The sequence below is a fragment of the Lichtheimia ornata genome (genome assembly GCF_029851405.1).
Source record: "Lichtheimia ornata isolate CBS 291.66 chromosome Unknown scaffold00008, whole genome shotgun sequence".
Classification (NCBI taxonomy): Eukaryota; Fungi; Mucoromycota; class Mucoromycetes; order Mucorales; family Lichtheimiaceae; genus Lichtheimia; species Lichtheimia ornata.
In genome coordinates, this window is record NW_026695328.1 from 165101 (window position 1) to 187043 (window position 21943).

The 21943-nt window shown below is 43.7% G+C and overlaps 7 protein-coding genes across 7 annotated transcripts; 4 read left to right on the forward strand and 3 right to left on the reverse strand.

The window, feature by feature from the left end:
• Positions 1-423: 423 nt before the first annotated feature.
• O0I10_002696 (uncharacterized protein) lies at positions 424-1600 on the reverse strand (the record flags this gene model as incomplete). The annotated part of the gene is made up of 2 exons (XM_058482776.1): positions 424-986; positions 1057-1600. 2 exons carry the CDS (start codon positions 1598-1600, stop codon positions 424-426), a joined length of 1107 nt encoding a protein of 368 aa, XP_058346343.1.
• A 762-nt stretch (positions 1601-2362) lies between these two features.
• Positions 2363-4890, reverse strand: O0I10_002697 (uncharacterized protein; the record flags this gene model as incomplete). Its single annotated transcript, XM_058482777.1, has 4 exons — positions 2363-3872; positions 3940-4048; positions 4108-4354; positions 4417-4890. The coding sequence occupies 4 exons, from the start codon at positions 4888-4890 to the stop codon at positions 2363-2365; spliced, it is 2340 nt and encodes a 779-aa protein (XP_058346344.1).
• Positions 4891-7592: 2702 nt separating this feature from the next.
• O0I10_002698 (uncharacterized protein) lies at positions 7593-9674 on the forward strand (the record flags this gene model as incomplete). The annotated part of the gene is made up of 1 exon (XM_058482778.1): positions 7593-9674. One exon carries the CDS (start codon positions 7593-7595, stop codon positions 9672-9674), a length of 2082 nt encoding a protein of 693 aa, XP_058346345.1.
• A 413-nt stretch (positions 9675-10087) lies between these two features.
• On the forward strand, positions 10088-11482 carry O0I10_002699 (uncharacterized protein; the record flags this gene model as incomplete). The annotated part of the gene is made up of 4 exons (XM_058482779.1): positions 10088-10254; positions 10317-10436; positions 10491-10986; positions 11075-11482. 4 exons carry the CDS (start codon positions 10088-10090, stop codon positions 11480-11482), a joined length of 1191 nt encoding a protein of 396 aa, XP_058346346.1.
• Positions 11483-12301: 819 nt separating this feature from the next.
• On the forward strand, positions 12302-13091 carry O0I10_002700 (uncharacterized protein; the record flags this gene model as incomplete). The annotated part of the gene is made up of 4 exons (XM_058482780.1): positions 12302-12505; positions 12586-12746; positions 12821-12950; positions 13026-13091. 4 exons carry the CDS (start codon positions 12302-12304, stop codon positions 13089-13091), a joined length of 561 nt encoding a protein of 186 aa, XP_058346347.1.
• A 5586-nt stretch (positions 13092-18677) lies between these two features.
• O0I10_002701 (uncharacterized protein) lies at positions 18678-19680 on the reverse strand (the record flags this gene model as incomplete). Its single annotated transcript, XM_058482781.1, has 2 exons — positions 18678-19462; positions 19521-19680. The coding sequence occupies 2 exons, from the start codon at positions 19678-19680 to the stop codon at positions 18678-18680; spliced, it is 945 nt and encodes a 314-aa protein (XP_058346348.1).
• A 474-nt stretch (positions 19681-20154) lies between these two features.
• Positions 20155-21930, forward strand: O0I10_002702 (uncharacterized protein; the record flags this gene model as incomplete). The annotated part of the gene is made up of 8 exons (XM_058482782.1): positions 20155-20209; positions 20271-20308; positions 20418-20549; positions 20609-20725; positions 20804-21148; positions 21212-21367; positions 21438-21728; positions 21784-21930. The coding sequence occupies 8 exons, from the start codon at positions 20155-20157 to the stop codon at positions 21928-21930; spliced, it is 1281 nt and encodes a 426-aa protein (XP_058346349.1).
• Positions 21931-21943: the final 13 nt, after the last annotated feature.

Sequence of the window (21943 nt, forward strand, 5' to 3'; positions counted from 1 at the left end):
ACGCCCCCCTCTCCTCCTTTATATTCCCGTCACCACCACCACCAACACCAACCGCAGCAACAGCTGAACAGCAGCAGTCGTACCTTTTGGGGTTCCACACTGGTGCAACAATGAGGAGTGCAAGTGGCCGCATCATCAATCACCATTCATCTCCTTTCTTTTCCTTTTACGGTCACTGCATAGTCACGTCCAGTCGCACACGAGCTGAGAAAAAAGGGGGATGGAAATAGGAAAGAGCGTGTGTGTGCGTGTATGTACGTTTGTGTGCGTGTGTGTGCGTATGTATGTACGACATCCTTTTGCTGTTGTTGTTGCAGTTGAAGTAGTAGTAATAGACATTCCAAAATGCTCTGCTGCTCTGCACATAGATGTATATACAATCAAAGAGAAAGAGAAAAAGAAAACGCAAGGAGTACTTACATCCTAGACGGAATCCATTTTTATTTGAAAAGCACACGCTGAGGAGGTTTTTTCTTGTTGTTGCTTCTTTTGAAGGTAGCCATGCAACAAGGTATACCACTTATCAAAGGTCGGCTTACTGATATGCAGCTTGTAATCAATCAAACGCAGGAATGCCAATTCGGCGGTGTTGACTTCTTTGAGATCCAATCCCGCAATCTTGGCCCATGCTCTGTTGCGATAGTTTTTATCTTGAAGATACTTTGAAGCCACCATCAAAGAAGCAAGAAACATACGTCGGCCACATAGCATCATGTCTTCCATACGATCTCGATTCTTTTTGGCACCAACATGGCCACCACCATCACGCGGAGGTGAAAGTGGCGGTGATGGCGGCATACGCTGGCGGGTTTGCAATCGATCATGGACACGTTTCTTGACTCGAAACAGATAAAACAAGCTGATCTGCAAGGTTGAATAGGTCGCTTTGGAACGTTTCAAGATTTCATGAATAAAGTTGCGTGTAGACACCACTTTGCAATCTCTGGCAGGGTTCCAAATAGAATCAATAATCTCGGCAGACACATCTAATTAATAGATAGGCTAATATTAACGAACAAGCCTAGCCACATCATCATCATCATCATATACACTCACCAACCAGCTTATCAATCACGACAGTGCGCTCTTGTCGCGTCGAATGTAGAAATTGCCTATATTTCTCACATGGCTTTTCATCATCTTCAGGAGTGACCGTAGTAGAATTGGTAGCTGCAGAGGCAACAGAAAAACTGGTATTGCTGCTGCTGCTGCTGCTACTGCTACTAACACTGCTAAGGTCGGATGGCATGCTCGAAAGTGCAAACGGTGGTTGCTGTGCTGGTGGTAGCTGTTGCAAGGGCAACGGTGGTAGTGGTTGTTGTTGTGGTTGTTGTTGTTGTGGGTGAAGCAAATGTTGTGGATATTGATAGCTACCATGAGTAAGCGAGTAGAGACTAGGATCCGTAGTAGAATTCAATAGCAAAGTCGTGGTTGTTGTTTGTGGGAGAGTAACAGTAGTAGTAGTTGTAGTAGTTGTCGTCGTTGTCATGGAGGGCTGGAAACAAGGGTGGTGGTAGTACGACCCCGGGGCCGTAGCCCTCGTCGTTACGGAGGTTGTAGTGGGATCAAAAGCTGGAACATGAACATCAGATGTGGTCATTGGTTAGTTGGGAGACAAGGGTAATTCGATGGATGTCTTCAATAGATTGGGAAAGAAAGGAAACTTATTGGCACATTGGGTAATGGAGAGTGTGTGATGAATAGAAACAAGTGAAACGTAGAGTAGTGTTGAAAAATGGCTGAGAGAAAGATTTACAAGAAACGTTGGGTGGTAAAGTGCATATCAATAAAGGTGTGTAGAATGTGGGTTGTGTTGCTGTTATTCACGCAAGTGTTGAAGACTGAAGGCTGTGGTGGTGGTAGTTGAAGCGATAAGGTCGTGCAAGCACTTGAAAGTAAACTGAAAGGGAAAAAGAGAACTTAATGAACTTTGCTTTCTTTTTATACCGACTGCGGTTGGTTTTGGGGGGTGAAAAGGTGTTGGGCTGTTTCGTACACCAAAGGTCAACGTCCAATGATGTGGCTTGGTGGTGGGCTAATGCTGCTGCTGCGCCAAATTGGGGGGTGGATACTATAAGGAAATTATATAAAAAGATGTCACCGACACCCGCCGCCCGCAACGCCCTATTAACATGGTAATGGAAAATGGTCGAAAACATTTACATTTATAGGTAGTCGTCATTACTTCGTCCCCACATAAGGTAGTGGGGGGCTACCCCATTATCACTTTTGATAATCTATCATGTCAACAACAACATCATCATTATCACCACACAACAACAACAACATGGTTTCATGCAAAAGAAGTACATATGCAATGCGGGGATATTTACTACAAAGAAAATGATACAACTACATACTACTATGATCGAGCACCTCCTCCCATACGACTTGCTATCCTTCGATCTCGCCTGGATATGATATCCAACAAGTCTTCATCCTCATCCTCATCACTAGAATCCTCCTCGCTATCGGTCACTTGATCTGGTTTATCGATAAAGGTGGAAACTTCCAGGGGTTGTCGACTAGGCTTGTCCATGCTGATGCGAGCTTCGCTGGCTCCCAGGTTATTGGTACTGCTATTAGGCTTGAGGAACCCTGTAGGCGTTGTTTGAACCTCTCCTTCTTCTTCTTCATCTTCATCTTCAGAATCATCAAAGATGTAGAAATAATACGTGTTACCATCCATGTGACGTTGATCCAATTGTGATTGTTCGAGATGATCCGCCATTTGTCGTTCCTGATCTTCTTTTTTCCTTCTCTGAGGATCTTGACTCTTCAATAAAGGTGGAACAGAGATCATTGGAGGATGCTCTTCTTCTTGTTGTAACATGGATGTTGTGTGATCATTAGGTTGCTTTGGCTCCTCTAAAGCAGGTGATGCATGGGATGAAGATGATAGGCGTATAACCAATGGTGGTGGATCCATGTTATTGTCGTTATTAGGATATGTTGGTGATGAGCCATCATTACTGGTGCTGCTGGTGGGGATGTGTTCACGTGGCGTTGTTGTTGACAAGTAGTGTTGATCAAACCAGCTGCTAAGGCTAGGCCCAACCGAAAGACGATACGAGTCTTCAATTTTTGGAGGAGAGGAAGAGGAGGTGGAGGTGGTGGAAGGAGATACCACAAGTACAGGGCTTTGGCTTGTGGATGCTGTACTATTATCGGTGCTGGTAGTAGTAGCAGTTGTAGAGGTGGATGTAGTAGTAGTGGTGGTGGTGGTGGTAGGATTGCTGCTGTTGCTGGTAGCAGATGCATCATTGTTGCTACTGGTATTGGTACTGGTGACGGTCTTCATAAGCATGGATCCAGTATTTCTCAATGATAAGGACACGTTGGAGGATCGCCTATTCTTTTTGGTGTCGATGGTGAGGTTATTATCATTGCTCTCGCTCATGATAGGCAGCGTTTGAGTGCTTCCAGTTGATGATGTACGACGCAAAAGCTTCCTTAAGATTTTAACACGCGACTCAGTGTCAGCATCCAAAGCAGCATCTTCAGGTAGCAATTCAGGGTCTGGTAGTTCAAATGGGTTGACAAAGCGTGGGCTGATAGGAGACATGGGCGTGTGTGTGGATGATACTGGTAATGTGCCAACTATGATGGGGATTTCAACCGTCATTCCTGCCAGGCTTTGAAAGTCGCTTGGGAAATTGACCACAGGCAATTCATAGCTGGTTTCTTGTAGCTGTGCTCGTACACGGACCTTATAGCTCACTTCCAACAATTGCCCATTGATCTCGATGGTTGGGGTAATGGTTCCGGGAATCAGGATTGAACGTACAATGGTCTGTGTAAGACCGCCATCTTGTGTCACATCAATATCCGCCTTCACATAATGGACAACAGAATCTGATAATAAATAGGACCTGCGCACATGTTATGAGGTTCATGCTCATCATCATCCATTTCTCATCATCAAGCCCTCATACTTACACTCCTTTGCATTGGATACGTGTTACCCGAATCAGTGCAATGATAACAGCATTGGGTCTTTGGAATGTTGTAAAGTGCTTCAAGCCAACAGTGATAGACACGGATTGATCTACATAGAAAGAATTAGTTTTGATGTGGAGAGGATACAATCATCGGTTGTACACTTGCTTCGAAGAAAAGCCTTTTTAGGCACTGTAGCGCTCAATGTGGCGAAATGGTCTTGATCATCATCATCTTCAGCGTGACAATAGACTTGCGATGATTGAGGGCTGTCAAGTTCATCTACCAACGTGTCGATTTCTTGCAATACAGGGACATTGATACGTGCTTTGGTAGGAGCAGCAAAGTCGGTGGATCGTTGTTCTACTTGAGCCTCGATGGTATATTCGACAATGCCATTGGTGCTTGTTTCACTCTATTATAAACAAGTTAGCGTGATGTTCATCATCATGAACGTGTCAAAGGGGGTCTTTTTACCTCGGTACAGCTAGGAAGAGCTACATCCGAAGGAACAACGAAAACAAAGGGAAATCGATATTGCTTATCCGCTTCGAGAGAAAAGACCGGGCTTGGATTGGAAGTAGGGATCATCATGCCATAGGCTGTGGTGGCTGCAGCAGCGTTCCTGAAAGCTTCTCGTCGCCGACGTGCTTCAGCTTCCCCACTTTGCTCGTTTCCTTCTTCTTCAGCTTCCACAGCAGCAGCAACAGGCAAATCCACATTGCACACTTGACGAAACAACTCTTGCTCATCTTGGATACCAGGCTCCAATTGCACTTTGACCACTCCCATCCACACCATACGAACGCGGCTAATCTTGATCGATTTGGGCGATTCCAACACTATATGCCCCTTGACAGTATCGCCAGCATAGTAGTAGGTCCAGTCATCGAGTTCAATGCCCAATGCAAGCTTGGACCGTCGGCCTGTACTTGCGAGAATACGTTGCATAAGAGTAGTATTTGCAATAAAGGAATGTTTGGAAACAAGAAAAGGTGGGGGTTGTATGTGTAGTGACAATATGGCCAGCTATTACTCGGGTAGGCTTATGCTGTTGTGTGACAATGCTACTGTAATATACGCTTGTGTCAACTAGTAGGTTATCTATTGCTTCATGTCTATCGCTGATTTGCTTCCCTTCTTCATAATAAAATGATCCCTTGCAAATGAATGGATTCACTATTGACCGAGAATGATGATGATGATGGTGATGTGCTGCTGCTCATGCTTGTTGATCTCTACTTGTCGTCATGAGGATCCAGAAAAAAGTCTCGTCTCCCCTTTGTCCCACCTCCGATAGAGCACAGTGCGTTTGTATAGTGGCCTTCTTGATTACACCAACGCGACAATCCACGTGCCATCGCACCAATCTCCAATGGATACCTTATTAAGCAATGAAATAAGAAGAATACTAGAATACTAATACTAAAATAAAGAATGCTTCTCCACCAACATCATTGTATCTGCCATATGGCTTAAGGAAATGAAGTCTATATGTGGAAAGGTGCGTGGTCAAGGTAAATAATAGTTATATTTAGCTCTTCTAGATGATGCTTTTCCCCCCAAGTTAGTGACACAGTCATTCATTATACTTGGGGAATGGGTTCTTGCGAATGATAAACCATTTCTCTGGCATGAGCAGCGGTATCCCAGGATTGGGGATATCCTCTTCTTGTCACGTGTATGGATTGCGACATGCAAACCATTATACCACCTCCCATACAGGTTGTGGTAGCTAAGGGTATTTACAGGTTGCGCCATGTTTATCAAAAAGGTGTCCCATTCCCAACAAACATTTTTATCACTTACCCACGCCCACTATGCACATAAAAGATGTTGTCGCCCGTTTTCACTCCCACCACACAGTTCTTTCTTCCATCATATCACTTTTTGATTGCTGATACTGTAAGCCCAAGTTGATGTGAGTAGGCGATCCATGTACCAATATCTGTAATGATCTTTAGTATTTCATTGTTATCCTCCTTTCATTGTCATTGTCGCCATTGCGGTGTTTGACTCTTTGTTAAAGTAAAACCTAACATCGTGCTGAATGAAGCATATACTCACATTTCTTTTTGATAGAGTCACCTCGTACACGGGTCGCTTTGGACCTTTTCCTCAATATGAGGTTTCAGATAACGGCTGGGTCAGACGTCGTACCATTGATGGCTATAATGTATAGTGCATCTTCAAAGCTGGATTCGGTGGCCGTTCATCATCCAGTGTTGTCTTTCTTAAAGGGATTCAGCAATCACCGGAAGTTGAGAGGGTGATACACCAATTAGTTGACGGCATGGATCTTCCTAAGGGAACACCAACTTTCATCAGACATTCAAAAGATTTTCAATCTCTGATCTTGACACCGGCACCAGGTTCATCAAGATTTCGACGTGATGTCGATAGAAAAGCCATGCGATTGAGGAACACAATACGCTTTAAATCGAGAGAGCTTCCCATCCACAATTGAAAGTGACACGTGCTTGGTGTTTTCATGCTTTTGAACAAATACATTCTCTTCAAAACCTGAGCAAACGACAAAAGTCTAACACCAGCGTCAAAGTTCAAGCTGCCATCAACGACAACAAGGCCTTTCGTCACCCAACATTGATGATTGTTTTACACCACCTGGTGAACTGGACAATTGGATCAAACAAAGAACTGCTAAATCCAAATGGTATGGAATCCCAATATGGCCTACGTACCATCGGTTGCTGAAATTGACGTGGTGCATGAACCAAGGTGAAAATAGCAAGGTCCAACTATGAAGTGGGTACTTTCATCTTTGTCTTGCTATTCATCATGAAAGCTCTGAAAGGTGATCTCACTATTCCAAAGCCAAAGGATCATCACAAAAAGCTTAGTGTTGAACTAATATGACGCCAACACAAAAATATCGCACTCAAATCAGATGTCCTTCCCATGATCACTCATCAAAAATGTTGTCTATGCTGAAGACTATGGAAGCGAAAAAAGATGCACACCAGCAAAAATATGGATCTTTACTACAACATTTATCGCCAAGTTGAAAAAGACACACAATGACCATACATTCCTCATTCTCCCTTGCAGCTCTTTTGGAGTTGCTTGCTCCCCAGAAGATCGTTTATAAATCCCACTTGTCTTATTTTCATGCTGTTGTATGTTATTACTAAAAGATGCCTTTATCGTCTTTGTGTGATGTTGCTATGGAAACGTAAAGTGTTTGGATGTCGCCAATGATAGGCGTCGTGGTTGTCGGGGTGATGCTGGCGTTGTTGACTATCATTTTATGTATGTTGGTGATGCTGATGATCAAAGAAACGATAAGCAGCAGCAAAAGCCATCAACTCAGATTATGAGTAAAGTGTATCAGCAGATGCATATTGAGTCACTGATTAAGGAAGGAAAAGGAGAAGGAAAGGAAATGGGTATGGTGTGCGTGGGGATAAACAAGGGGCGGTGTTGTGATGGTGGGTGGGCTGATCTACTAATTGCGGAAGATCAGATAAAATTTGGGAGGCAGTCGCGATTGTATAAATACGAGGGCACAGACACTGCTTGGGCTGTCTTTATCTGATGAAGCCATAAACATACACGCACTATTCCCCCACCATCCTACTCCACCACTCTACAGTGCAATCCACTCTACTCCTCCTCCCCACTCTTAGCATCCAATGCCAACATTTGCACCCTATCTACTGGGTGGCAAGACCTTGCAAGGCGTACAACCACCTTCCGATCACAATGCGTCCCATTCCCACTCCCTCGTCGACATTGAATCATGCATTGACGATCCCCATCTTGCTCCTTTGGGTGAGCATGTGCGTGCTGATAAGACACAAGAGCAGCAAAGGCAACAACGATCAAAAGAGGGTCAAGTACGGATACGAAAGAAGCAACTTAGAAGAGAAATCCGTGAAGATGGGGTGTTGCTATTGAGACGACGAGGAATGGAATCAGCCGAGTTATCAGAGCAATTGGATGGCCTTTTACCGCCCTTGGCACCCTTTCTCAATCCAATGACACGTCTTCAAGGCCTTGTGGAATTGGATATCTCACGCAATCGATTGACACAGCTACCACCCAACTTGGCAATGCTCAACTATTTGAAAATCCTCAATGTATCCGCCAATCGACTTGCAGCAGTGCCCTCCGTATTATACAATCTTGGTCAACTTGAAGTACTCAATCTATCACAAAATTTGATCACTGAGATCCCGAGTGAGATGGCGATACGTTTACGAAGGCTGAAAACGTTACGGATGTCAGCTAACCGCATTGAGCGTATTGAAGCGGATCTATCATTATGGGAGGAAATGGAGCATCTGCAATTGGGTTCAGTCTTTGGCGGTAATTTGCTCACTCATATACCTGATCAGATTGCAGATATGCAACGTCTTCAAGAGCTGGATTTATCCCATAATCAATTACGATCACTACCTTGCAACATGCGTCTGGAACGTTTAGAACATCTCAACGTAAGCGACAATCAACTCGACACCTTGCCAGCATCCATTGCACAATGCCAACGTATGCGTACGCTCAATGTATCCAAAAATCATCTTACAACATTGCCTGCCGATCTTGTACAGCTCAAGTTCCTTGAGTTTTTCGATTTGAGCGAGAATCTATTGTGCATCATGCCAGCAGATATTCTTCAGCATATGCGTTCAACCACACTACTCATCACTGGCAATCCCCTTATCCATGATATCTCTGGTGTAACCAGTAGCAACAACACGAGTGATGCATATGCACAAATAGTACGTCAAATGACTATGCGTGCGGTTCCAATGTCGCCTCTTTGTGGTCCACGTGGTATGGGATGTGAAGGTGGTCCCTCTTCTCTCGTACTTCATCGCCATCGTCATCATCACCATCATCATCACCATAATCGCCAACGGAGCTACTTTGATAACTTTGATGATAAAGGCAACAACAGCGGTAGCAGCAGTGGTAGTGGTAGTGGTAGCAGCAGCAGCAACAGTGATAATACGACATCATCAATACCCAGATCAACAACAAGACGATCACGATTACAATTCTTTCACGACCATGACGATCATGATGCTAGCATTGATCGAGAATTGTTATATCATGCACGCCAACTCAATATCCGTGGATCAAGACCAGGCACTCCTCAAACCTTAATGGGTGTCTTATCACCACCCCAAGACGACGACGACGATGATGATGATGTTGATGACAATGCACAAGAACAACAGCAGCAACCCAATCAACATCAGCTGATGGGTAATACACCTGTGGATGAGGATGAGGACGAGGAACATGTGCGAGAAAGTATGGAATTCCAAGGGCATCATTTGATCCATTCGTTACGTGAAATTGCCGCCCGACACATTCTCAAGAACAAGGCTCAAGTCCCCTTGCATATGCTTCCAATTCATTTGGCACAGGATCTTGAAAATCATTCTCGTCTTTGTGTTGCATGTCAATCCCCTTTTGTCAATGAATGGGTCACGTCTGTTCAAGTGAAGAGCTTCAAGGGTCATCCAGCTGTCGTTCATCGTGTTCGATTTTGCTCAACTGCTTGTTGGCGAAGTTGTCTTGGTAAAGATGTCATACCCGACGATCCACCCATCATCCATGATACCACCACCACATCAACCACTAGCAGCAACATCCATTTTCCTCCTCCTTCACCCTCCTCTACTTCTTCCATAAGCAGTATGAGTACGAGCAACCTCCATTGGATTGAGACGACAGCTGCAACAACACCACTCGCTTCTCAATAATATGCTTGTAGATATATATACATTCCATTGTTTACCCCCCCCCTCACACATCTTGTATAGTTTTCTCTTTTGCTTTCTTTGCTTTCAAATATACCATGTTACATTTGCCACCCCCGCAATAATAAACATTTATTACAATGCTCCCCAATATAAAAGAAAAGCAGCTGATGGTTGTAAGCGTAATCATGGGACATGTTACTGCAGCAGTTCATCAATGAGTGATTTATTGTAAGAAGCCGACTACTCATAAAACACGATCGAAAGATGGGAGTCGGCGATGGAGATGGATGTAGTAACTCCAGGGTCTCATTAGTCCCATCAGCGACTAAAACACCGCCTGATTAACTTTCAACATCTCTCTCTTTCTTCTCCACCCCCTTTTCACACGGCTCTTTTTATACTTTTTTACCACCATGGGTGCACAACAAAAACGACGTATTCCCGGTGTCATGGCGCCTTCTGTTCGCAGCGCCAGCAGCCCAGCACTTATCGTTCCTCCAACTGAAGACAGCGATGCCAAGATCGACTTTAGTGTCGACATTGAAGGAGTGCCCTCATGCCAAGACGTGATTGATCTATTGTACGGGTTTACTTTTTTGCTTGTCAACCTTAATACAGCATCCTGATGTGTGTACGACGTAGGAAACTTAAAGAAAAGAAGGCTTTGTATGATTGTGTGATCGATGTATGCCGTAAGGTATTGCCTGGGTGGGAGCAAGTACAAGAGATCTCGCTTGACCGTGTCAGTGGAGCCATGACCAAGTAAGTGCATGTTGTATGAGAGAGAGAAAAAGGTACTCATATCCATGGCAACAGTGCTGTTTATTTCCTAGACAGCCCTGGAAAATCGCGTGTATTGCTTCGTGTCTATGGTGTGGGTGCCGACAACTTGGTGGATCGAAAACGTGAACTTGCTTGGCTTTCTCGATTGTCGCAAGTCAGCAACAATGTGAGCCCTCAACTTTTGGCAACATTCGGCAATGGACGTTTTGAGGAATATCTAGACTCCACCACCTTGACACATGCCGAATTATCCGATCCCACCACATCATGTCAAATCGCTCAAGCCTTGCGTCAGTTGCATAGTCTTGCTGATGATTATCCACCTCCTACCACCAGTAAAGGTGTTCCCTTTGTTGAAATTTGGCGCAATATCACCCAATGGTACACAGCTATACGTGAGCTCATGAATCAAGATACATGGAAAGCCAAGTTTAAAGATTTCGATCTCGAAAGCCTCCCTGCCGAAATTGAACGCTGCAAGGCTATCATGGAGAGATTCCCAAGTCCCACCGTATTCGCACATAATGATGTAAGTGATGAGCTCAAAGGATGGGAGAGGACATGGTATATTCATGCTGAATGAGGGAGCTATCCCCCCCTTTTTTGTTTTGCATTAGACCCAGTATGGCAATGTGCTTCGATTAACCGAGACGGGTGAACTTGTCATTGTCGACTTTGATTATGTCGGTTATAATCCACTTGCATTTGATCTTGGAAACCACCTTAATGAATGGATGTACAATTACCATGGCGATCATCCAGCGGAGCCTATGCCTGAATACTTCCCTTCCAAAGAACAACGATTGCGATTCCTGAACGCCTATATTGGAGACAAGCCTATTCCTGAACATCCATCGGTAGAAGAATTGGATCAGTGTGTATTGGCTTGGGCCGTGGCGGGCCATTTGCAATGGGCTCTTTGGGGTGTCATTCAATACAGCCAGAGCGAAATCGATTATGATTATCATTTATACGCCAAGGCACGCTTTGACATTTTCAGAAAAAAATTGGCCAACTATCCCTAATAGAAATAGCAATACCATCCACCTGTATATATAATGTAGAGTATGAAAAAAGTATTATTATTATGCTTTCTTTAAACCTATTTTCGTTGAGATTGGAATACAATTAGTCGACTATATCTTTGCTTTCATATCATCATCTGAAACGATTTCCTTTTGTTGTCCATTTTCTGTAATGTTACTGGTCATGCGCATAAAATTTTCTTGATGCAACGTACAAGTGCATGGATAACTAGTAATCATATCATCATCATGCCTCTACTATAAAACCCATGCTTTGAATACGATGAGGAGGATGAGGGATCATTGAAAGCATCCTATGTCCCCTTTTGATGTTGAACGGGTAGGATGACTCATTTTTCATGGTCAAACTAATTGATTTGGTTCAAGACAAAACACTGCCAAGATGATTACAATGGGATGTCTGCAGCTCTCGGCCATCAGGGCCAAAGGAAAGGGGGGTGATGAAGTTGTTGGGAACACCATGCGCCTCTCAATCGGTAAAATAGATAGAGCGAAGGGGTGAAGCGGGTACACGTTATGGCGTTGGGATATTGAATAAAAGAACCGGATAAAGGTGATTGGTAAGTATAAGTGTCAGGTTCACTTTAGCAGGATAGGAAAGTCTTTACAGATGAGCTTTGGCCATGTTTCACACATTCGGAAGCGCCGACCAACCAAAAGCAAGGAAATGCCAATAAAAAAAAAGCCGTCCTCGGATACCCTTGTCCCGTTGCTCTTTCTTCTTTCTCCACACACACACACACACATACATTTCATAACATCCCGCATATCCACCTCTTTGACTTTGTTCCTTTCGACATGAAAATCTTTCAGAGCACACACGACTATTCATACCCGTGGAGTTTGGTGTCAGCAGCCAATTGGCAAAAATACCCCAATGAGCACTGCTCTCATGTGCAGCATGTCGATGTCTTGAATCGCACTGTGGATCCAAAGACCGGTGTCCTGACAACGGAACGTCTTATTACCGTCAACCAAAATGTGCCCACCTTGATTATGAAGGTATACAATCACTTAGCGTGTGTATGTGTATATGTGTCATATCAGTGATGCTGATCAATAAGGGGGGGAATGATATCTAGCTTCTTGGATGCAACGGCTCTGAGCAATACGTTCGAGAGATTTCCATCATCGACCCAAAGGAAAAGACCTTGACCATGACAAGCCAAAACTTGACAATGTCCAACTTGTTAAGCGTCAATGAAACCATTGTCTATCGTGAACATCCCCATGACAAGCAAAAGTACGTATGAAAAGAAAAAATGATATCATTCATGTGGTGGTGGTGATTGACAAGATTTTTATCATTGATTGCAGGACCCAGTTTACGCAGCAGGCTGCAATCTCAGCTGGAAGCATTGTCTCTCGTTGGGCTAATGTGATTGAAGATTTTTCATTGAAACGATTCCAACAAAACGCTGCTGTGGGTCGTGAAGGATTCTCAAAGGTAAAGCAAAATTTTTCTTTTGTGGTAGTTCAGGAACAAAGGGACTAATTCACACCTCTTTGTTTTGGAACAAAGGTTCTGGAAAGATTTGTAGTGATGGCTGAAGCATCTCCAACCAATGGCAATGAGCCATCACGTTAGAAAATTTCACATGCTTCCTTTTCTCTCCATCGTATCACTCCACTCCCCGCATCTCTCATTTCTCTCATTGTTCCTTCTTTGTACTCAATACCCAGTCCCTGTTGCATGCACATAGACACACACACACACACACACAAAACGCACTCTACACATACACACACATACACGCACCAAAAAAGAAAAGTGAGACTTTTTTCATCAGCATCACCCATTTACTTTGTTCCTCGTCTTGTCTCCTTTAAGATTTGTGTACCATAGTGGCAAATAAATCAGCAACATTCAACAAACAAAGATGCGTTCTTTGTATACTTGAAAGATGAATATGGATAGATCATCCTACGACATCATGCAAGAGGAGGCGTCTCCTCAATAAACGTAGTAGTAGTATACAGCTATTAATATCATTCACTTTAATTGCTATGGTTTCCTTTCCAATGCGTTTTCATGCAGATTGAAGGGTATGCTGGTAATTGTAATCCGCAAACCTGGTACCGTCACCATGCATGTATGTACTTCACCTAAACAAGGCGCTGGATGAGACCTACAGCTGTACAAAGGCTTCTATCCATGCAGCGATAATCTTTCAGGTACCAGCATTGCATCCAACAAACGTCTTTAAATTCCATTCTCCTACCATATGGCTTGCTACCACATGACTTAGCAGCTAGCTATTTTTATTACAGCCAATCTCGCTTTCATGCGTTAGAGTTTATTTATGTAATTGGTGCAATCCATACCTACTGTATCTGTGCAATGCCGTTGTGTTGGAAAAAGACCGAAAGATGGAAGCCAATAACAGTAGTAGAGAGATGTGGAAGGTGGTGGATCATATATTGGGCTCAATTGACTTGCCCCCCTCACTCACTATAGTCACAAAAAGCATCATGGCGTACTTGTTTTTCATTCCAAAATGGAGCAAGCCCAACATCACTGATGGCTGGCATGTTCTAAATTATCTTGTTATGGTCTAGCTCATGCCACAATATATGCGCCATGTCAATAAATCGATCACTTTTATGATCTGGCGTCAACTGCATCCGAGCCACTGTCTTATGGCAAGTATCATAATGAAGCATTCATACCAATATACAATCTCCTCCGCTGTCATCATCATCATCCACAATGGTAATAGCGTTCCTCGTAATTTCTGATAACGTCCTTCCTCATTGTTGCTGCTGCTGTACATATAAACCCATGGCAAACTGAATCATTGATATGAAAATCCTACATTCCTAAACACAATCATTCTTCATTTATGCAATGATGATGATGTGTGTGTACATAAACACCACGTGCCATTCATTCTGTTCTTCACCTTGCTTATAATGCTCTCGACGTCATCCATCATTAGGAGGAAGCAGCTCCATCACATTTACCATATAGGTAAAACATGCAGGTAACTGTTTCTCAAAATTCTCACAATGAAGCGTGGAGGCTTTATGATACATAGTAGGTTACACAAGTTGGTCCAGAAGTGGAGTTGCATAAACTAAGCGATCGATGTGATGCGCACAGACCTAATATCTTAATTACGAGAGCTGATCTCAATTGAAGTCTTGAGCAGTGACCATTCTTATGGAGCTAAAAGTATAGGATATTGTGGAGGGTACGTATAAACAGTAATAGCTGTAGCAAGCGGGGTGGCATGGAGTGCACGAATTGGAGCGAACAGGAGGAACAAAGAGACCACTCTTCTTCACTTCCACTTCACAAAAAAAGGTAAGCTTGTCTCCATTTACAAACTACAACGCGTTAATTGCTGGCATTCCTTACAATGTACAGCGTTCATTGAGGTGAACATGTGGTCAATGGCGACACTTTCCAGCTGCAGACATTCAGCAACAAGTACGCGCGCGATCTGCCCATGACTCAAGCTTCCATTGCAATACAACATGTACGTTCCATCGCTGCATTCCTTTATTATTCAAGTTGGACATTGTGGTTCTAAAGTTCACGTGTAGTTTGCTGTTCTCACGTTTATACGAGATCCAAAGGGGGGCGTCGTGTGTCGTGTGTATGCTTTTCATGGTTGCCATCAAGGAGGGTCGCAACCTATTGTTACTATGGGTATGTCGATATGAAAAGCGAATGTTATTGTTACCTTACACTTCACTTACTGTAGCTTGGACACGTTGGATTATGGTACCTGTGGCAGCAACAGGATACGGATATCAAAACAAGAATGCTGTATGGTTGGCTCAATGGTATGCATGGTATTGGATCTACAAAGCGAAACCTGTTAATTAACGAACCTTACAGTGAAACAGCAGCAAGACAACATGGATGACATGGAGATACGGCTTTATTTGAGGCAAGAATGCTATTGAGCAGCACCACAAGGTAAGAGTGTTCATTGTGGAATTGATTGGATTCAAGTGAACTTACCAAACGCCATACAGTGGCAGAGCCTCTTTCGGCGATACTATTATTATCAAGGCTGCGTGTCAAGGACGTCATTGTACTATACTTTCCTGTGGAGCTCTACATGTTGTGCCCGGGGACAGTGCGACTCATGTTGCGGCCTTAGGGATTTAAAAATGCATCCTCTGTTCGCACGGCTTCCATCGTTTTACGGCTATTGATCTCCTTGCCTTTAGAGAGAAGATGGGTATCTCTATTGATGCACTTCATCGCGTCGATCCACAGGAGAGTACCGGTACAATGACGTTTCTTTGGCTGTGCGCTTTTATTATCACTTTACATCCTGATGGCCTACTTGGTTCCCAAATCTGCGGGTGATGATTGCGTGATTCAGGTATGCATGACTCTGATCCTTTTTGGAGACCTTTACTGATGCCTACCATTATTATTTAGAGGGACCATTGCAGAGAGCTGCTTGTCTTTTGGTCTTTGGAGTTTACAAGATCACAGCCATGATTGCTAAGTATTATTCGATAGGTTTGGACAATTGTTTATGGTGCATCTTTTATAGGTGAATCATGTCAGCCATGGGGAAGTGTTTATGTCTTTGGTGGTGTCAACCTTTATTGCGTCTCGGGTGGTTGGTTACCAAGCAACGGGCGATTTCTCTGGAGAATGTCAGCCAATGAACGTCTTTTATGAGTGGATTGTATCAGCAACTAGCAACAGCATCCATATCGTTGGTTCCACATCAAGCTTTATCCCATCATCTGGTTTTCTCGTTATCGGCAATTTGGTGGGCGTCCTGAAATGATGTTCTCTTATCGATCGATCATGTCAGCAACAAGGAGCAGGTCTATACCTTTGGCGTCAGTAAGCTTTCGATCTTCTGGTGGTTCTGGTTATCGGCAATTCCTTTGATGGATCTCTACAACTATATGTGCCTTATGGATGGATCATGTCATCAACAAGCAGTGAAGGCCCGCGTTCAAATCTTTTGTGTTACCAAGGTCATTCATGCATCTCGTCAAGGACTCCATCGTCAAGCTGCATTCGGCTGAGGATGATGATGGATTGGATGGAATTGACATAAGCGCTTGTATCTTTGACGAACGAAGATGGATCACAGCTATGGATGATATTGGAATACTCGAGTCAATGCACACGGCAGCTATTTAGCAATCATGGATGAGGGATATTTATGACGGCAGCAACCAAGGTTACCATGATGAGGACACATTAATGTCACCTACAAGAGGACACCTTTGAAGCGGCCAGGTGGATTTACCAGTTTTCATCACTTCGACTCCGTGCTCCAAGATGCTTGACCACTTTATCAGTTCGATCCATCATGACAACACTTCCCACGCCCACTCACATATAAACAAGGCTGTTGTCGCCAACACCATCATCCACGCTTTCTTTCTTCTTGTATGCATATCATCAATCATCAATGGTCTTTGGTAAGTCTCAAGGATATTCTTTATGTGATCCCCAAAATGAGGGTACTCATGATGCATTCATCTATGTAGCTCACTTCATTGCTTTAAGACTTGGTGTGCTCATTGCTGCTTAATGACACTTGGCTGTGTTTCTTGAGGAACCCTTTGTGGTAGGTATAACTATTATTTGCATATTAAAAGGATGCCTAGTCTGACGGGAATTTGGGACTCCTTTGTAGGTGACAAAAGTACATGCGTATCAAGATGTCGACCTGTTGACGTATGCCCATGTTGGTTAGTTGGATCATGGAGTAGGGTGGCAATGGCGTGCAACAGCTCACATCATGTGTCCAAAGGACCAATTATTCTGTTTCCTTGCCAGCTGTTGTGGACACCAAGACCAACACTCATGGGAGTGGTATTGCCATTTCGAGGGAGATGTGCTCCAATTTTCGGAAGCGCGATATAGCGCTCTTTATGTGGAATCAGTTCCTGGTGCGCGCAGCATAGTTGTCTCTTCTCCTGCATGGATTCGACAACGTTGTATCCAGGGAAACAAGGTAATTTGGGAGTCACTGTCATTTGAGCAGTACCAAGCATTAACGCTCTGCGTAGAATTGAAGCGCTCTGGTGAATCCAATCATTCCCCCAGATTATCACTTTATCAAGAACAACATGCAACACTTCGCGCTTTGGTCGGTTGGGATGGGTGCTTGCAACGCGAGGAACTTGTACCAAGCATGGCTTGAACGTTTTAAGCAGCTTCCGATTGAAGTGAAAGGAGATGCTAAAAGGTAAAATGGAGCCGTTTGATCACGTTACCTTGCTATTGACGCAATACATCTTTTCCACAGTTCCAAGAAACTCTCGTTCGACTATCTACTGTGGAATACAATCATTAGCGACGTTAATAGGCGGGTATGTAGCAAATATTTGCTTTGCAGGGTTTATCACTAATAACTCGGATCTACGTTGTAGAGGAATTTAGCAAAAACATACCAGGAGCAAGCACTGGAAATTTTTCACAACTGCTGCCGATCCTGCAATGGATCAAGCACGCGAAGCGCTGAACGAAGAACGATCCCATCACCAAACGACGGCGAGATGCTTCGCGACTACCTTCAATCATTACAGCATACATCTTCCGATTGAATATCACCACCGAACAATCTTTCGATGATTGGTATATCAGCAACAGAGCCGATTTACGTACACTTTTTTTTCTTGATACGTAACAGAGACCACCCTACCAATCATTTTGTATGCCCCTGGTGCTACCTCCACAAGTGACCCCTCCTCTACTGCTACTGCATATGCAAATGATTACAAAGCTACTACGACTGCCTCATCCTCTTCCAAGTAATTCCAATGCTGCTGCTGCCTCGTCTTCACCAAGTGATTCCAATTCGACTGCTGCCTCGTCTTCACCAAGTGATTCCTATTCTGATACTACTACCGCTATCCATGAAACCAGTGAAGCTATTTTTTCGGATTCTATGGTATACCTCTCCGATGGCGTAGATGTTGCCAAGGGAAATAACAACAGCTACCGTTGCACCACACCACCATTGAAACGGCAACGTAGTGATTCATTTTTCATCTGCCAATCCCCTATGCGAAAATCATACTCCCACCCCCATCCCATGTATATTGCCAATGTGTACATACGTATGATCTCTGAATTAAACATCCCTAGCCACCACTTGAGATATTGGTCAATCAGCTTAGTATATGATTGTGGTCTGATTACATGTCATTGATATGATGAACATGATGGTATCGTTTATTGGGATGAGAGCATTTCTTCCATTTTACGTTTACGCCTATTTTCACGCGCATATTTTGCCAGTGGGCCTAAGTCATCCAATTCATTGTTGCTAACTTGCTCGTCGTCAGTCAAATCATCGAGATCAATGAGACCAATACTACTACTGCCAACGCCATCAATTGGATCCTCCTCCTCCTCTTCGTCTTCTTCTTGATCATCATCATTACTATCGTTGTCACTGGTGGTATATATACGTTTATCTTGAATGGCTGGTAATGCTGATAATGAGGAAGGAGATGTAGAAAGGCGAGGACTTGTGCTGGTGGTGGTTGTACTGCTGCAGTTGCTGTGAATAGTGTGGGATTGCTTCCGCTTCATGATCTCATCTTCAGATAATCCAAGCCAAAAGGCTTCATTTTCCACCTCGGATTGACGATCCTGGCTCTCACGATCATTGAAAATGTCGTCATGGGTAGTGGTCGTGATGATCTCATAACATCTTTCTCGATTGGCCATTTGAGATGGGGAATAGGCGTAATAGGAAGGACCGCGTTTGGATTTGATAAGGATTTCAGAAGGGGAATGAAGTAAAGGAGGATCAATAAGGGAATACAAGTCGTCAGAGCGATGATGATGATGAGAATGCTGAGGAGATGATGATGCTGAGATTATAGTAAAGGGGTCGATAGTAGTAGTGGTGGTGTCGGTATCGCGTTCGCGTCGTGATGGCGACCCTGGTGCAGAACGAGTCGTTGCATGATGATGAAGACGATGACGATCCTCCATATTCAACAACCTTTCTATATATCCCGTTATTCTTCCATATTCTGATAGTCATCCTTGTACACTTCCACTTGCCTAATATAACTCTAGTGGTTCGTGTGTTTGTGTTGGTTGTCGTTGTTGTCGTGGTGTCGTGGTCCACAATGGCACATTCGTTTGGTTTCTTCATGGACGATCGCCGCCGATCTGGTGAAGCATTGCAAGGTTGTCGTCGTTGAGAGGTATCAGCATGCATCGGTATATTGATCAGGAAGAAAGAACCAGTTGCTTCGGTGTTGAAAATTCATTTTCATTCTAACAACAATAGGCATGCTTTGTGCTTCCAAACCTACCCTCCCCCTCCTGTGCACCATTTGTGGATATAGTCCACAACCACAGCTACCCTATTTTCATTTCATTGTCATATAAACAAAGGTCGTCGATGATGGAAATTGCCACCACATGGCCCCTTGATTTGGCTTCGATATGGACAGCTGACTTATGCATGGACAACCATCACACACCTAGGCTCTTTGATAGATAACCAGACACATTTCATTTGCCTTGTATACCGCTATTTGTGAGACAATGGGAACGCCACAATAAAGTGAATCTATACATCGGGAGCAACTAGGTCACGGGATAATGTTGAATCGGTGGATTTATATATAACACATGCCTATCCTGGGAAAATGGCTTTCTTCTTTCTTTGTCCCAAACATTCATTATCATGGATTACTCAAAGTTTCTTAGTACTCGGAGCAAGGAGCGTAAAGAATCACCTAGTAAGCTATCATGTATCCTCAACATACGTAACCAACATAGCTTACCATGACAACATGGTAGTTCGTGCCTTGTTCAAATATGCTGTGCAAGAAGACATGGTATGTACGCCGTGTGATATATAGTAGAGTAGATGTGAGGGAATGACTCATCATATTTGCCGTGCCACATAAACCCTATATGACGCGCACGTATTGACATCTCGTAAAGATGCCACTTCATGCTGGTCAGCCCAACCCTGATACTTTTCCTTACGAGAGTATGTCGGTGACATTAAAATCGGGCGAAACTATTTCCTTTGACAAGGCTTTGTTTCAACGAAGTTTGATGTATGATTTGACGGTATGTTGTGTATCGTTCTCACGCTACAAGCACACGTGCTCATAAGATGTTGACCATAGTCTGGGTTGCCACCTCTCAATGCATGGCTCCGTGAGCTGCAAGAATTGGAACACAAACCACCTCGCAAGGATTTTGCATTGTCCGTAGGCCCGGGATCCCAAGATTTAATGACCAAAGTAAGTAATCGTCGTCTAAGCCAATCCATATCCCACACACACATACACACAGAGGCAACTCATATGCATGTTGCATAGTCATTTGAGATGTTTGCAGAACCTGGTACAGCCATGTTAATCGAAGATCCCACTTATGCTGGCGCTTTATCTTTTTTGAATACAATGCCGATCGATTTGGTTCCTGTGGGCACGGATGCTGATGGCATCATTCCCGATAATCTTGAACGTATTCTTGAAACATGGCCAGAGCACAATCCTAACGGCAAAAAAGATCAACCAAGACCCAACGTCCTTTATACCGTTCCCGTGGGTGGCAATCCTACAGGCGTAAGCTCAACGCTTGATCGCAAAAAACGCATGTACCAAGTGTGTCAAAAGTATGACATTATCATCATCGAAGATGATCCATACTACTATTTGCAGGTAATAACAAGAAGCGGAGCAATGATGCATCGTCCATTTTACTCATCTCACGTTGACATTTAGTTCAATGAGCAACGTACTCCATCCTACTTCTCCATGGATGTGGATGGTAGAGTACTACGTCTTGATAGTATGAGCAAGATCTTATCATCGGGAATGCGCATTGGATGGGTAACGGGTCCTCCTGCATTGGTCAATCGAATCGATGTCCATACAGCGGTAAGCTACAAAGATAACAGGTGGATGTCAAGCTCAGCTGTGCACTCATCAATACTACTTCTCTATATAGTCAAGCAACCTACAGCCCGCTGGCATTCCACAATTGATGGCTTATGGCTTGTTAGAAAAGTGGGGTCATCAAGGATTCTACAATCATGTTAGATCGGTGGCAGATTTTTACCGTGAGAAACGAGATGTGTTTATTCAATGCATGGATAAACACCTGCAGGGGTTGGCCACGTGGGTGGTGCCAGATTCAGGCATGTTTGTGTGGATCCGCATGCTTGGAGGTATCCAAGATTCTCAAGAATTGATCCATACAAAGGCGATTGAAAAACGTGTGTTGGCTGTGCCTGGTGTTGTAAGTAAAGTCTTCTTTCCCTACCATCATCATGAAACTTACCTATTACATGTAGTCGTTTTTACCCATCCCAGGCAAAACGGAGTATGTGCGAGTGTCTTACAGCGCTATTAGCAATGACAAGATGGATGAAGCTATACGTCGCTTAGCTGAAGTCATTCGTGAAGGAGCACAAGAGAATGCAAATGCCAATGGTAATTAGCTCATTACATGTT